We start from the raw sequence: 17,465 nt of genomic DNA, 5'->3' as shown, positions 1-17,465 counted from the left end.
GTTGTGTTTTATTTAAGAGAGTTCAAAAGATTTCTGATTGGGAACAGGGAATTTCGGCTAAGAATTATAAGTCTGAGTTTGGATGGAGCGTAAAAAAAAGTGAAATATAAAAAGATTGCTTAAATAATGATAATTTTAATCGAGGAACATGGAATAGGAATTAAAATTATTATTTGGAACAGAGCATTTGCAGTTCCCTTCTAAATTAGAATAAAACTTATTTTCCAAATTCAAAAATATAATTCTAAACAGAAATTCCGTGTCCCATTTCGCACCCCACATTAATTTCAAAGTTTCGGGGACGCGGAATAATATTGACTTATTTGAAAAAAGCTAAAATAGGGAATTTATTTCTTGCGAAACCTAAATTCAAAAGTCATTTTTGACCCTTGAAAATAGTGTTACAATTTACTCAAATAATACATTTTTCAAGGAATCTGTTTCATCATCAGAGAATAACAGAAATTCTTGACGTCTTTTCAGACGAGATAGACTTACGCATTAAATATTTTCAAAATTAATTTTTTTTCTGAAAAAAGATCTTCTCCTTAGTTCTGTTGGAAATCGAACCTCGAAACTTCTGATTGCCATTCGAAAGCTTTTCCCTTACGCTACTTGAGAGATCGAAAGAAGAATCCTATTTTAGAAATACACTCATTATTTTGCCAGGTGTTACAAGTCAAATTTTTTTTAAGGAATCTGTATTATCATCGGAGAATAAAATTTCTCTAGTAGCTTAAGAGAAAAGCACCCGATCTGCAATCGGAAGTTATATGGTTCGATTCTCAGCGGAGCGATGGAAATTTTTTTCAGAAAAAAATTTCATTACAATATTAATACATTGCATTTTGAAGAAAAAAAGATTATTTAAGAAGAAATACCTTAGAGGATGATTTGTCGACGGCTGAGCTTTGCTTCAATGCCGAAGATGATTCCTTTAGATTAGAACTAGCTGTGTCTCTAATTGTTGAGGAACTAGTATCTCTAATTGTTGAGGAACTAGTATCTCTAATTGCTGAGAAGCTAGTATCTCTAATTGCTGAAGAGGAACTAGTGTAACTATTTGTCGCTTCGCGTCCTGTCGTCTTACTGGAGTACCCACTGTATCCTGATGATGTGTGGACAGTTACGATTGGATGAACTGGTGGTTTCAATGCCTGTTCGATGAACTTTCGGTCTATAAAAAAGAATTTATTTATTTATAAATTTAAGGAATTCAGGAATCACAGTGCTTTAGCAGTTTACAATTATTGTAGGGAAAATAGAGGAATTTATCTCTAAAACGGAACATTTATTTTCTTTTAGAAATACCAGCATAATGAACAAAAATTAAGATTTTAAACACTTATCAGAAGTCACAAATTAAATTAAACTAGACAACAAACACGCACGTGATTTTTTTTTCTCACGCAGTTTTTACATAAAAATATTAAATTAATATTACAGAAAATTTTTGTATTTCAAAATCTCTGTTATCTAAAATTAAGAGAAAAGAAAAGCCAGTAGATTATTTTTTATAAAAATTAATGCATGATATTTTTCTAGATAATTAAATCGTTGCATTTTTGTTAAAAAAGTATTTTTTGGAGTCATATGATTTTTATTTAACTCTATGACGCATACTTTTTTTATAATGCCAATTTCCACAAAATTTGATAGTCGGAGGATTTTGGGGCTGCTGATTTTCAATCTGAAATTTAATAACAACAAAAATTGAGTTCGCCATATTCGAAAAATACAATTTCCGGCAAATACACTAAAATGATCGAAAATTGTAAAAAGTTCTAAATTAAAAAAAAATTATCATGATTTCGGTTTGAAAATACAAAAAAATTCAAATTTATAAATCTGTTTTTAAATCTAATGATTTTTCAATAAAAATTACAATTTCCGAAAAAAACACTAACTCAATCCAAAATTGTTAAACCTGTTAAAGAGTTGCAAATCTTTTCATCAACTTTTATAATTTTTGTACTGAAATTCCAGTTATTGCTGTTTTTAGTGTAAAACGCTAAAGTAACCTAAAATTGTTTAATAATTATGAACTTTTAAAACATAATGACCTATGGTTCAAAATTTCAATTTCCGATTTAAAAAAACAAACAGAACTTAATACTTTTTAGAAATTTTAAGTCTTCAGGAACATTGAATTTTATATTAATATTTATTTCCAAAAGTATTAATTTCAAACAAAGAAAAATAACAAAAATAAAACAAAGACGCTCAAGAGTATGAAAAAGTAGGTATAAATGTTTCTCAATTCGCATAAGGTTTTCTGCGAGTTTTCTTGTAAAATGGATTATTTGTAGTTCTCATTTTTCGATGTCAAATTTGAGATAACTTTAAGTAAAGAGAGAGTTTTTTGCTTTTCTACTTATATTAGTAGTTTTTCTTTTTTTAACGTTTTTTTAGGTCTAGTATTTCTAATTAACATTTTCCCATTTAAAATTCTTTTGTATAAATGCATCTCAATTTCACTCATTATTATTAGTTTAAAAAGTACTAAAGGATACCAGCCAATATGACAATATTAATATTATTTTATCAGGATCGATATACTTTTACCAAGAGCACCTGTTCAAGATAAGTTTTAAATAAACTATTATTAGCACCGCTTTGTCCAAAACTTTATAAAATTCTATGGAAATTAGATTTAAAATGAACCAAAGAAAACATTTTCATTTAGTCTTTTCTTGCACTATAGTGTATATTGAAAAATTATGTATTAAAAAAATTAACTGTACTATTAAGTATCTATTGCTATTTCATTTAATATTTGTTTTATTTTGTTATTGTTTTCAAACTTTAGAACAAAGTTTAAGATTAAATTTTCGCTCTTCAAATTAATGAGCAGTCAAAACTGTAGAACTTTTATTCATTGCGATTTAAATAATTATACAAATTACTAAAATAATTACTAATATGGTATAATACGCAAGCTTATTCGCAATACTAAAACAAAATATATCTATTCCATTTTTGGTTGAATATTTATCTTTTTTTGTTGAAAATTCATTACTTTTATTGGGAATTCGTATTTTTTGATATGAAATTTATCCCATTAGTTAAAAATTCCTTTGCTATTATTAAAAATTAATTTTTTTAAACTGAAAATTTAACCATTCCCTTTTTGTTGAAAATCTATAATTATTAGTTACAAATTTTACTCCTTAGTTGAACATTTACCTTTTTTGTTAAAAACTAATCTTCTTGGCCAAAAATTTGTATTTTTGGTATAAATGTAATCATATAAATGACATTAGTCCAAAATTCGTTTTTATTTGGTTAAAAATTAATTTTTTAGACTGGGAATAAAACTATTCCGTTTTTTGTTGAAAATTAACTTTTTTTTTAGTATAAAGTTCATTTATTTTGTTAAAAATTGATCTTTTTGGTAGAAGAGCAGTCTCATTATTTAAAACTTCAATCTTTTGGTTTAAAATTTACCTATTTAGTTGAAAATTCGTATTTTTTGATGGAAATGTAAGTAATCTTCTTTCCTTGAAAATTCAACTAATTGGTTAAAAATTCATTCACTTTGTTAAAAATTCTTTTGTTTGGCAGCAAAGTAATAGAATAAATCTCACTGGTTAAAACTTCGTTTTTCTTTTTTTGGTGGAAAAATGATTTTTTTATAAAAATTTAACTATTCTATTTTTGATTAAAAATTGATCTTTTTTAGTTTAAAATTTATATTTTTTAGTTGAAAATTCATGTATGTATAAATTATTAAGCGTTTGAAGAAAAAATTGTTTCAGCTTCAAATTTGAGCATTTATAATTTAAAAAGGTTCCACTTTTAGTTTTTTAATTTACAGCTCAGTTTCGATTTTATTACGTGAATCACATGTTTCGATTTGCTAAATGAAAAATCGAATTTTTTAATTTCAATGACCTAGAAAATTTTTCGTGATCCGGGAATAAACCAGGAAATGACACGCAATTTTTTTTCTCCTACTGCATCGCACCTTTGTAAAAACTCAGAAACATAATTTAATCGGACATATAATAGAAAAAATAAAAAAATGTTTTCCTCAAATACCATATTTAACAAACTTATATACAAAAAAAAGCAGAAATAAGTAATTTGACAGAAAAAATAAAAATGTCTAATTTAATTAAGTTCATGATCAGAGATTTTCCGGATCTGTTCACGAATTCCCGGCAAATTCCTGGATTTACCGGGTCGCTAGATACCCTAAACTGTAGTGGATTTAAAGAAAAATGGGAGTAAAGTCTCACCTCCAGAATGTAAGAAGTCGTGGGCTAGTTGAATTTCTTCATCAGTTTCACCAGTGCCTTCAACGATAACAACACAGCTCGTTTCATCTGTTCCGTGCTTGTTGGTAGCCACACAGCGGTATTTGCCACTGTCTTCCGGTTTACAATCCACGATTTCCATTGTGATAACACCGTCCGAACTTGTCATCGAATATTCATATTTGGATAACTCTTTCTGGTTTTTGTACCATTTAACCGTTGGTGGTGGCTTACCACTCAGGCAACAGAGTAGCTTGCAAGTCTGTCTGATTTGCATAACACGAGGTCTAAGTAGGAAAGTGAAGTCTGGAGCACATTCTGTCGTTTCCATCCAGCAGTGATAAGGAATAGGTTCGCGTCTTCGAAGTGGTTGGAGTTCGCGACGGTATGCAGGAATTTCTTTCGGCATTGCTGTGAATAAAAATAATGATGAGCGTATTTTTTAACCCAAGTTTTAAGTGTTATGCATGATATTTGACTACTGCCGACCGCACTTTTGGAAGTAAATGGACAGAGTCTCTATCCCTTTGAATCTTTTTCTATCTCTGAGATTGGAATGAAAAGAAATCCCCGGTCTGTCCCTTCGATCTTTTTCTATCTTTCTTTTAATCTACAATTACCTCTATTCTTTTGAATCCCAATCTTCCTATCCATGTCTATCCGCCACTTATTCACATGTATCCTTTTATTTCCACGCCCTATCCCTATCCTAGTGTTTCCACTCAAACAAATCCTTCGATTATCCACGACTATCTTTTTCTATCCGTTAGACAATCCAAAATATAATCTTTCTTTTTATTCTCTATCTTCTTATCTAATTGAATCCTTTTCTATCGTTTTTCAATGTAAGATAGCCGTATCTTCTTTTACCCCAGTCTTTCTATCTAAATGTATCCACAGCTTATCCATCGCTACCCCTTTCTAACCATTAGCCAATACACAATTTTGTCTATCTTTTTCAATCCCTACATTTCTATCTAATTTAATCTTTTTCTATCATTTTTAACAATAAATCAGCCATATCCGCCCGTATCCCAGTCTTTGTATCAACATGCATCCTACGCTTATCCACGTCTATTATCTTATATACTTTAGGCAATTTAAAATTTAGTTGATCATTTTAATCCCTATTTTCCTATACAGATACAGGGTAACCCATAGCTAAGTGTCCAGACTTATATGGCTGTATAAAATTTTACCTATCATTTTCGTTCCCTATCGTCCTATCTAATTGAAACCCTTTGTATCTTTGTTTTGAATATAAGTCAGCCCTAACCTTCTGAATAAAAAACTTTTTATCGACACGAATCCTTTTCTTTTCCACCTTTATCCTTTTCTATGCATTAGATAATAAAAATTTCGAGTATATTTTTCATTCCCTATCTTTCTATCGAATTGAATCCTTTTCTATATTTTTAGAAATATAAAATAACCTTATTCTTCTGAATCCTAGTATTTATATCCAAATGTATCCACAGTTAATCCACATCTGTCCTTTTCTATTCATTATGCAATGCAAAATTGTGCCTATCTTTTTCAATCCCTATCTTCCTATCTGACTGAAATTTTTCTATCTATTTTTCAAATATAAGTCAGCCCTAACCTTCTTAATTCCAGGCTTTCTATCGACACGAATCCTTCGATTATCTGCCTTTATCCTTTTCTATCCATTAGACAATCCAAAATTTCTTATATCTTTTACAATCTCTATCTTTATATCTAATTGAATTCTTTTCTATCTTTTCTGATATATAAGATAGACCTATCCTTCTGAATTCCAGTCTTTCTAACAAAACGAATTCCCCGCTTATCAACCTCTATCCTTTTCCATCCATTAGGCATTCCCAAATTTCGTATATATTTCTCTATCCCTATCTTTCTATCTAATTTAATTATTTCTGAAATATAAGATATCTCTATCGTTCTGAATTCTAGTCTTTACATCCAAATGTATCAACAGCTTATCCACCTTTATGCTTTTCTATACATTAGACAATCTAAAATTTCGTATATCTGTTTCAATCTCTATCTTTCTATTTAATTGAATCCTTTTCTCTCTTTTCTGAAATATAAGATATCTCTATCCTTCTGAATCTCAATCCTTCTATCCAAATGTATCCGCATCTTATCCACCTCTGTCTTTTTCTATCCATTATGCAATACAAAAATTTGACTATCTTTTTCAATCCCTTTTTTCCCTTCTGAATCCTAGTCTTTCTATCAAAACGAATTCCCGGCTTATCCATATCTATCATTTTCCTTCCATTAGACAATACAAAATTTCGTGTATATGTTTCATTCTCTATCTTTCAATCTAATTGAATCCTTTTCTATATTTTTTAGAAATATAGGATAGCCCATCCTTTTGAATCCTATTATTTATATCCAAATGTATCCACATCTAATTCACTTCTGTCCTTTTCTATTCATGATGCAATACAAAACCTTGCCTACCTTTTTCAATCCCTATCTTCCTATCTATTTGAAACCTTTTCTATCTTTTTTCACATATAAGTCCGCCCTAACATTCTTAACTCCAGACTTTCTATCGACACAAATAATTCGCTTATCTACCTTTATTCTTTTCTATCTATTAGGCAATCCAAAATTTCATGTATCTTTTTCAATACCTATCTTTCTATCTACTTCAATCCTCTTACATCTTTTCTGAAATAGAAGATAGCTCTAGCCTTCTGAATCCTAGTCTTTCTATCCAAAAGAATCCTCCGCTTATCCACCTCTATCTTTAGCGAGGCGCGCGCTACTTTACGTCAGTGATAGAGAAAGATAAACAGTTGCGATTGCAAGCAATAGAGTCAGGGATGAGAAGAGATAGGTCGAAGTAGAGACGACGAATGTGGCGTCGAAAGAATAAGATAGCGCTTGTGGGATTCAGAGTTCGCATCGGGGAAGGATTTAACATATCTTATTTTTTTATATCGATACGTTTTTATCATTTTAATTGAAGCTGAGGTCGAATGTCTACATAAAAACTCGTCTGTCGGTAACTGGCTGCACTCATGAGTTTTCTGCAGTTGTGCACTTCTCTGACCAAATTTTCAAACAAATGCGAGACCTTTTAATAAAAATCCTTTAGACATGTAAAAACCCTTTAAAAATCTAATCTAATGAGAGCATTTCTTCGACTAAAACACTTTTAATAAAAATGGTAAAAGCAAACTTACGTTGAACATTCAGGAAGACAACTTCTTCTCGGAAACCGTAGGAGTTCTCTGCTCTGATCAAGTACTCTCCTCTGTCTTCTAGTTTCACCCTGTTGATGATGAAGGTGTAATCCTCGCCAATGTAACGCTTCATGAACTTCACAGATTGTCGGAGTTCTTGGTTGTTGTGGTACCAGGTGAGAACTGGTGGTGCTAACGCGATTACGCGGCACGTGAACTTGACGCTCTGTCCTTCGTAGCAGAAGGCACTTTGTGGTTTGATGACGAACCTTGGTGCTGCTTGTCTGCGATCTGAAATATTAAAGAAGATCTTAGTGTTTGTAATGATTTTTTATTTTATTAATTTATAGGGTTGCCTCAGGCAGGGACCTGTGCATAAATTACCCAACCTATTCCCAAGTTCCGATCTGGGCCCGATCGGATTTTCCACATGTGGCCGCAAAGGGGCAGATAATGTGGCTCGCGTCGTAACCACATCGGTTCGGGTTACGTTAGACAAGATTGTGTCAAATTTTCTATTGTCGTTGTGATATTGTTTTGTTTACATCGAACTTAAAATGCCAAAAGCAAAAAGTATATTGCGAGTTCAGAAGCACAGGATTGTTAGTGAGAGTTCTGATATCCATAATGGAGATGAGGATAAACTTGCGAAAAGCGCTTACCTCCGATTGAATCGAAACTTCGTATACCTATGTATTTTGACGCGTTGGTCAGAAATAGGATAGTGAAGATACCAGCAAATTTGATTTTCAAGGTCAAAACCCCAAAAAACTATAAAAATTTAATGTTTTCCGTTTATTTGAGTCAATAATAAAAATTTGCAAAAAAGTTTTAAATAAAAGTTGTAGATCTTTCAATAACACACATTTTATGTTACATATATTTATACACAACGACTGATAGTTTTCAAGGAAATATACAACAAATATGAAACATTACAGAAATACTGCAAAATATTTAGCAGTTCGACTTAAACTGTATGAGAAGTTATTAAAATTATAACAACAATATGTGTTTTTAAAGATATAATTTTTACCTGTTTTTGGAATATTTTTAAAAGATTCTTCAGATATTTATGTTTTCAAGGTCGAATGTCATACATTGCGAAATTAGTGACTTTTGAGATTAAGGAAGTCCGACTTCATTTGTTCCTCTCAAACTGCACGAAAATCATTTCTATTCCTAAGGTTGTACGTCAACTTCCTATGCATTAACATTACTTGAAAACATTACTTTATACAAACTATATGAATTTCGGATTAGTAATATTATAGATTAAATGCTTCTAATATTTTCTCGAACATAACCTCACTTTTAAAATCTCATTTCATGTGCCCCATGTGCGTTAGTCCAACAAAAAACATTCCAGAAGAATATTAAAAAGATGCAAAAATATTTATAATTGAAATTCATTTATGAATGTGTGAGTGTATAATATTTCTAAATTTGAACATCGCTTTTTAAAACATGATAATTTTCTCCGAAAAGCAAACTCTGAACGACAAATTCGAAGAATGCAAACAGTTCAAAAATGTAGAATGTTGAAAAATTGAAGTTTTGTAAAACACAATGTCTAAAAAAATATTATAAAAAAACTTTTCAAATATTACTAATTATAGAAATAAAAAATTAAAGGGTCCATATCTGGGCCAGATCGCGCCCCCATTTTGGATGCCCAGATCTGGCCCCTGTCGGGTAGAGCGTTTCATTTACGGTCTGGCGCCAGACAGATTACCCTAATGGGGCCACATTTTTCCCGATTGGGGTCCGACCGGCGTCCCGCCAAAATTTCTGCACGGGGAATTATGGGAAATCATGAAAATAAGGAAATTTAAAACTGGCCAGGAATAGTCAGAGAATACCAGGGAAAACCTGAAAGAGTCAGGTTTTGTGGAAAATTAATATTTTTGTTTTGAAAATTGATCGGTTATCGTAGAAGTATAATTTTTTTTAATGCAACTGCTTGGATGAAGTCATATTTTAAAGGAAAAATTTAAGTATTCCATGTCTGGTTGAATATTCAACTATTTGGTTGGAAATTTATGTATTTTCTTAAAATTCGTCTTTGTTGGTATCATACTAATCTACTTGGTGATTTATTTATTTATTTTCTTGAGAATTGAACTATTTTGTTGAAAATGAGTTCTTCTTTGATTAAGATAAACTTTTTAACTGAATAAATAACTATTCGATTTTCACTTGAAATTTAATTTTTTTAGTTGAAAGTTTATTTTTGTGTTATCCAATACATTCATTTTAGTTGAAAATTCAATTTTTTTCATGATTTGAACTATTCTACTTAAACTTTATGTTTTTTTTGTGAAGTTCATCTATTTTGGTAGAAAATTAAATTTTTTTATTGAAAAATTATCTGTTTCTTTGAAAATTCATGTATTTGGTTAAAAATTCGTCTTCTATGGTGGAAATTAATCTTCTTCGTTAAAAATTCTATTTAATGTTTAGATGGAAATGTATATAATCTTCTTTGATTGAAAACTCAACTAATTGATTGAACATTCATGCACTTTGTTAAAAATTCGTCTTTTTTGGCAGAAAAATCATAGAATACATCTCAATACGTTTCAATTGTAGAAATTGGCCAGGTAAAATTCAGGGAAAGTCAGGAAAATTTCGAAACTGGGATTTTGTAGCAACCCTGAATCCTGATTTGGATAGACAGCTTTTCTGAAATAAATTCTATCTTACCTATAGTGGCATCTATTATCCTGTATTTTTCAATGAGGAGTTTCCTAAGCGAAGAGTAGTTGGCTAGCCGGCCAATGGGAAGGACGTATTTATCCCATTGTTCGTATTGCTTACGGATTCTGTCCCTGAAGCTAATGTAGCGACTTCTGTCGATCGTTTTCGTTCTGTTGCTGTGGTCACCTTTCAGCCATGGATGGATAAGACACTCATGAGCGGTCATGCGCTTTCTAAAACAAGAAAATTATAACATCAGTTTATTTAGAGGGAGCAAATATTATTTAAAAAATTTTCAATGATCAACTTACTCCTTATTTTTGACGAGTAGCCTCCTAATGAAGTCTTTGCCTTCATCGGACACATCACGGAATGATTCTTCGTCGAAGTCCCAGTTGCAGGCTTTCACGTTCTTGAGGGTCTCGATGTCGTTATCACCGGCGAAGGGCGACAGACCACTCAATCTGAATAAATCAAAATTCACGTTTAACATTCGGTTCCTGAGATTTATGCTAAAACATGTCCGAAAGTACTTACAGAACATAAGCTAGCACACCACAGGCCCACATGTCAGTGTAGAAACCAACTGGTTCACGTTCAACAATCTCAGGAGCTGCGAATTCAGCCGTTCCTGTGCTGATCTTCACAATGTCATTTGGATCCAACTTCGTCGCTAGACCAAAGTCGATCAGTTTGATGTTCGTACTGTTGCGCGTTTGGCACATAATATTTTCTGGCTTCACATCTGTATAAAGAGAAAAAAATACATCAGATTTATTCTAGTTTCGATAAATATTGTATTTTCATCATTCGTAAACTTACCAAGGTGGATAATATTCTTCTCATGCATGTGTTTAATTGCATCGCACATCTGTCGCATATAGTTAATGACTTCTGCTTCAGACATCCTGTAGCCTTCAGCTGTGATTCTTTCGAACAATTCACCTCCAGACAAGCTAGGAAAATTAAATAAAAATTATATTTCCTTGATAAAATACAGGAAGAAAATAGATATAGTTTGAGTGCTTACAATTCAAAGATCAAAACCATCTCGTCATCGTCTTCAAAGGCATCGTGCAAGTTAATAAGTTTAGAATGATGAAGGTGATTCATGATATCAATTTCTTTCCTGATAAGTTCCTTCTCCATCAAGTGCGAAACCGGAATGAATTTAGCAGCAAAGATGTTGCCAGTTGTTCTCTCGCGACAACGATGCACAACACCGAAGGCTCCAGTTCCAATTTCTTCAAGGATGTCGTATTTATCATAGACAGATGTGTGTTTAATTTCCACTGGTTGTGGAACGTACTTGCTGTAAACGTCAAAGACGAACTGATCGTAGTTCGTGACTTTTTCATCGTCACGTCCACGTATCCTCTTTCCAGTTTCATCAACTTTGTACTCCTTCTTCTTGAACTCCTTCTTGGTGGTTCCTTTGGTCGTTATCAATGGCGAGACTTCACTTGGATCAGAGCGACCATATACGTTCTCAGCGAAGATACGGAAGTCATACGATTTACCAGAAGTTAGACCGCTAACAGCTATGGTGCAGAATCTCGTGCTACCAACTCGAATCCAGCTGCTCATTGGTTGTTCACGTCTCTCAACAAGATAGTTCGTGATGTTGCTACCACCATCCCAGACTGGAGGTTTCCAGGTAAGAGCCAGCGAATCGTGACCGACGCTGTCAATCTGTGGGAATCTTGGAGGATCAGGACGGTCGCTGATCTGGATTTTGATAATCGCTGAGTCCTGGCCAAGTTCATTTTCAGCTGTAATACGATACGGACCAGAGTCGATCTTGCTTGCATCTCTAATTGTAAGAACAGCGTGTCTTTCAGTGACTTCCACAGCATAGTGGCTTCCTGATTCGATGGTTTCTCCTTCCCTGACCCAGGAAATCTTTGGTTTCGGGAATCCAGTGAAGGGGATCTTAATAACAACGTTCTGTCCCTTGTCAAAGAAGGCAGTGTCACGGAATCTCGGAGGAACGTTCAGTTTAGGTGGTGTCATGATGAATAGTTCTCCCTTCGATGACTTAGCACCTCCCTTGTTGACGGCACGACAAACGTATTCATCAGCGTCCTCTCCGAAGACATCCATTACTATCAGATTGTGACAATCTCCTTCGCTGAAGATCTGGTAACGGGATCCATTCACGATCTCCCTGGCGCCCTTGAACCATGTGATGTTCGGTTTTGGAGCTCCGCTAATAACACACTTGAAATGTCCGTTGTGATTTTGCACGCAATTGACATTATTGAGGGGTCTAAGCACTTCAGGTGCCTTTACTTCCTGTGGATCTTTGACCTTCACAGAATTAGTAGCCTTCGATTCCTTACTAAGACCGGCTTCATTTTGAGCAAACACACGGAATTCGTATTGTCTGCCTTCGATTAAATTAGTCACGTTGATCTGATTAGTCAAGCTGATGAGAGCATTGACACGTTGCCATGTTTGATTTCCAACTTCACGTTTTTCTATCCAATAACCTTGGATTCTAGCGCCTCCATCAGTCTCGGGTTTGTCCCATGATAAATTGACAAAGTCTCCTCCAACTTCGATGACCTTTGGAGTTCCTGGAGGACCTGGTGGATCGAATGGACCCTTGGCTTTAATTGGATTGATGCCTGCCAGTGGAGGTCCCATGCCATTTTCATTGACTGCCATTACTCTGAACAGGTACTCTTGGTATTCAGTCAATCCAAGTACAACATGGCTATGTTCCTTGCAGAAGGAGGTGACAATAATCCAGCGATCAGAGGTAAGATCGCGACGTTCGATGACGTAATGCGTTATTCTTAAGCCACCATCGTACTTCGGTGGGTGCCATGTGAGTGTACATGTGTGTTTGTCGATATTGGTAACATCGAGAGGTCCAGTTGGCGGTCCTGGGAGTCCAGTGATGAACACGTTAAATGAGCCGCTGACGCTGCCACTGTTATTTTTGATAGACAATTGGTAACTACCGGCATCGTCCTTATTAACGTCCTTAATGAATATGATAAGGTACTCGTCAAAGACTGTGTATTTGATATGGGTGGACTCGACAACCTCTCGACCATCTTTACTGAGGGTAATGTCCATTGGCTGATCTCCGCTGTAGAAGATCTTGATCTTGGTGTTGTCGCCTTCAGGAAGGTATAGATCTTCAGGAAGACGTTCGATTCTTGGTGGTGAGCCAATCTTCAATCTACAAGAGGTACTAGCGAATCCTACAGGATTAGATGCTTGACAAGTGTAATCGCCATCATCTGCGTCCCAAACTTCAGATATCACGAGCCTGAAAACACCTTCGATTGTGTCCATTCTGAATCTACCTCCAGATGTTATTTCCCTTCCATTCCTCAACCACCTGGGAGTCGGGGTTGGTTTTCCAGTCGCCTCGCACTCGAATACATGCATCTTTCCAAGAGGCACACCTGCACTGTAAGGTAGTGGTCTGAGGAAGTCTGGTTTCTCTCCTCCTTCAACTTCGCAGATTTTAACTGGAGAAGTACAGGAGCTGGGTTCTGATCTTCCAGCAGCATTTACTGCAAATACTCTGAATTCATAGTCTCCCTTCTCAATGAGATTAAGTACTGTGTATTCTAAATCGGTGATGTTGTAGTCATTGCATTTAACCCAGCTAGCACCAGCAATGTCTCGTTTCTCAATGATGTAACCTGTGATTCGACTGCCTCCATCAGAAGCAGGAGCTTCCCACCTGAGATCGACGTAGTTCCTTCCAACTTTAATAACTTGTGGTGTTCCAGGTTGAGATGGTACTTTGAACTTATTCTTCAACCTAAAGGTAGTGGAAGGCGGGCTAGGCTTACTGAGACCAGCAGCGTTCTTAGCTCGTACTCTGAATTCATACTCCTGTCCCGTTGTTAAACCGTAACAGATGTAACTTGTATCCTTGACGAGGTAATCATTAGCAATTCGCCAATTAGCGTCATCTGCTGGGTCACGGAATTCAACCTTGTATCCCTGAATTCGAGAACCGCCATCAGAGATAGGTCTGTCCCAATGTATTGTGATGCTGGTGCTGTCCCAGTCAGTGACTCGAGGTTTGCCTGGAGGTTCAGGAACAGTGAAGGGGAATTTGGCCATTATAGGCTCATCAGCAACGAGAGGATTTGATACTCCATACTGGTTCTCGGCGCGTATTCTGAAATTGTATTTACGTAGGGGTTCCAATCCGAACACATCATAATGCGGATGTCTTGCAAAACTGCTCAGTTTCACCCAATATCCAGCAGGATCCAGCTTCTCGACAATATAATTTGTAACAGGCGAACCACCATCGTCAAGTGGAGCTCTCCAAGAAAGAGCACAGGTTTCTGGAGTGATATCTGAAATATCGAGCGGTCCTTGGGGTGGCGATGGTTTGTCAACAACCAGAACCTTGCATGAAGCCGAATCTGTGCCAACAGAGTTGGTCAGGTAGATGGTATAGTTTCCTGTTTCAGATCGTTTTGCTTTCTTGTTGATGAACTTGGAAGCGATTTCGGAGGTATCGAATTTAATCCTTTCATCTGTGATGACATCTTCGCCATTGATGGTCCAGTTGGGTCTTGGTTTGGGATGTGCTGTGAATGGCACAGTAATTGTGAAGGGCTCGCCAGCAATGACTGTCATGTCGCGAATGCTCAAGTCACTTGTGATCTTAGGTGCAGCTACAAGGGAAAATAAATTGTTTAATCAATAACATTAACTTGTTTGTAAATAAATTAAACGGGAAAGGAAAATAGATCTTACAAGTTGGTGCACTGGCACGAATTACGTCGGAGCCCAAGCTCCATGGTCCTTGACCAGCAGCATTCTCTGCAGCTACGCGGAATTCGTAGTCATGATTTTCAATGAGACCGCCAACCCTGTTAAACAAGTAGGAGAATTATATCATCATTTTCATTACAGTTACATTATTTTCTTGTAAAATAATTCAAAACTTTAGTTACTTGTAAGTAGTATCTGTGATAAGAGACGGGGTCGCTTTAATCCATTTTTCATCGCTGATGAGTCGTTTCTCCACAATATATCCAATAATCGGAGCACCTCCATCCTGACGCGGTTTGGTCCAGTTGATAGTGATGCTGTCTTCAGACGTTTCAATTCCTCGAGGTGCACCTGGTGCTCCTGGAGGATCGAATGGATGTCTTGCCTTAATCGGATCAGTGGTTGAAACAGGATCCGAAGTACCGTACTGATTTTCAGCCATCACCCTGAACTCGTATAGGGAACCAACTTCCAAATTTCGTATGCGTATGAATGGCGTTGTCACATATCCGCTTACCTGTATTTCAAGAGATTAGTGTATTAAGGCCACTGATTGTATGAAAATCATTGTTAGATTACTTAAATGCCCAAGAATTTATGTTGAGCAAATGTTCTCGAGAATATGTTCAGCATTTACACTCGAACAGAGCATTTATAAAGAATATAAGAGAATTTTAAGCATTTGTTGTTTAAACAAATATATATCATAATTATTACATATATTTTCATAAAAACGTTCTAAAGAGAATTGAACATATAATTTTATTAAATTACGTAGTTGCTGCAAATCAGGTAATTCCAGGAAGTTAGGGAATGTCAGGGAATGTCAGGGAAAACCTGACAGAGTTTGGGATTTTTGAAAAACTACAGTTTAATTTAATTTTATTATTATGGTTAAAAATCGCAACAATTTGGTTGAAAATTAATCTCTTTTGATTGAAAGATAAACTACTTAGTTGTAAGTCGACCTACTTTGTTAAAAGTTCATTTGTTTGGTTCATGATTCATCATTTTAGTTGATACCTTTTCTTTTTGTTTTAAATTTAATTATTTTGTTGAAAATGATGTTTTTCAGTTGGAAATTATTTGTTTTAACTGAAAATTACCTGGTACATGTTTGGTTAAAAAAATTTTATTTTTTAACTTGAAGATTCAAATATTTGGTATAAAACTCCCATATTTTATTGAAAATTCTAATTTGTGCGAGAATATTTAAGCTTCTTGGTGACTACTTCCTATCTTTGGATGAAAAGTCCTTTCAAAATTCAAATATGTGGTTGCAAATTCATGCAATTTCTTAAAAATGCATCTATTTTGGTAAAAAATTCATCTTATGCGTTCAAAATTGATTTTTTTCGTTGAACATTAGTTTTTTCTGAAAATTTAATTCTTCTATTTTTAGTTGAAAATTTCACTGTTTTACTTGAAATTTCAACTATTTGTTGAAAATCCCACTTTTTTCGTATAAGGGTACTCTCATTAGTTGAAATTTCATCTTTTTGGTTAAAAATTAATTTTTCTGGTTAAAACTTTAAGTATTATGTTGAAAATTTGTTTCTTTTTAATAGAAAATTTATTGTTTTAGTTGAAAATTCATGTATTTGGTTAAAAATGAATTTTTTTGTTGAAGCTTTATCATTCTAGTTGAAAATTTTCCTTTTTTTGTGGTAAACTTTCCTTTTTTGATAGAAATGTAATCTTTTTCATTAAAAAATATTCTGTTTTGTAGAAAATGTAATTATTCTATTTTTTGTTAAGAGTTAATGTCTTTGGTTGAAAAAAATATTCAGTTAACATATCGTTTGGGTTGAAAGTTCCATTATTTGGTCAAAAAATCACATTTTTTCTTCAAAATTCATCACTATGAATAAACATGTATTTCTTTGGCTGAAAATTCGTTTCTTTTGAGTTGAAAATTAATTTTTTTTTAAACTGAAGATGTACCTATTCCAGTTTTGCTTAAAAATGTACATTTTTAGTTGAAAATTAATTAATTTTGCTGATAACTTTATTTTATTTACTTTTGTAACTGCGAATTGAAATATTCTAGTTTTATTATGTAATTTTTTAAAATTGAAAATTGACATATGTTATTTAAACTGAATTTTTTTGGTATAAAATTAGTTTTTTAGGTTAAAATTGAATTATGTTGTTGAGAATTCATTTTCTTGCTGAAAATGAATTGCTTTCCCTGAAAATTAAATTCTTCTATTTTTGGTAAAAAAATATTCTTTGTTTATGCAAAAAACGAACTATTTTGTTGAAAATTCGTTTTTTTCTTGGTTGAACATTTTATTTTTGTAACACTTAACTATTCTAATTTGGGTTGAAAATTGTTTTTTCTTACATGAAAATTCATGTACTTTGTTGAAAATGAGTCTCTTTTGGCAGAAAATTAATCTTTTGGGTTGAGAATTTAACTATGTATTTGGTTAAAAATTCATATTTTTGGTTTAAGATTAATTATTTTAGTTAATTTTTTATTTGAAAACTGAATTAAAAATGGTTTTAAATGTATTTAGAAAGGGATAATTTACAAATTATCCGAGTTTTAGGAGGG

General features: G+C 33.7%; 2 protein-coding genes across 37 annotated transcripts in view; one reads left to right on the top strand and one right to left on the bottom strand.

The window, feature by feature from the left end:
* The window catches only part of LOC117170504 (twitchin), a 182,578-nt gene that overhangs the window by 14,199 nt on the left and 150,914 nt on the right, over nucleotides 1-17,465 (bottom strand). For all 36 annotated transcript variants that reach the window (XM_033357278.1, XM_033357240.1, XM_033357247.1 and 33 more), the window contains 10 exons: nucleotides 15,088-15,422; nucleotides 14,888-15,003; nucleotides 11,175-14,805; nucleotides 10,967-11,100; nucleotides 10,682-10,889; nucleotides 10,456-10,608; nucleotides 10,151-10,377; nucleotides 7,445-7,735; nucleotides 4,242-4,670; nucleotides 882-1,177 (listed from right to left, as the gene is read on the bottom strand). In XM_033357278.1, coding sequence (XP_033213169.1) covers nucleotides 882-1,177; nucleotides 4,242-4,670; nucleotides 7,445-7,735; nucleotides 10,151-10,377; nucleotides 10,456-10,608; nucleotides 10,682-10,889; nucleotides 10,967-11,100; nucleotides 11,175-14,805; nucleotides 14,888-15,003; nucleotides 15,088-15,422 — 5,820 coding nt within the window. The remainder of the gene's footprint in view (nucleotides 1-881; nucleotides 1,178-4,241; nucleotides 4,671-7,444; nucleotides 7,736-10,150; nucleotides 10,378-10,455; nucleotides 10,609-10,681; nucleotides 10,890-10,966; nucleotides 11,101-11,174; nucleotides 14,806-14,887; nucleotides 15,004-15,087; nucleotides 15,423-17,465) is intronic.
* LOC117170508 overlaps nucleotides 1-17,465 on the top strand; it is a 92,740-nt gene that overhangs the window by 47,303 nt on the left and 27,972 nt on the right. The gene's annotated exons all lie outside the window — the stretch shown is intronic.

This window comes from Belonocnema kinseyi, chromosome 4 (assembly GCF_010883055.1).
Source record: "Belonocnema kinseyi isolate 2016_QV_RU_SX_M_011 chromosome 4, B_treatae_v1, whole genome shotgun sequence".
Classification (NCBI taxonomy): domain Eukaryota; kingdom Metazoa; phylum Arthropoda; class Insecta; order Hymenoptera; family Cynipidae; genus Belonocnema; species Belonocnema kinseyi.
This window is presented reverse-complemented; position numbering and strand designations above follow the sequence as displayed.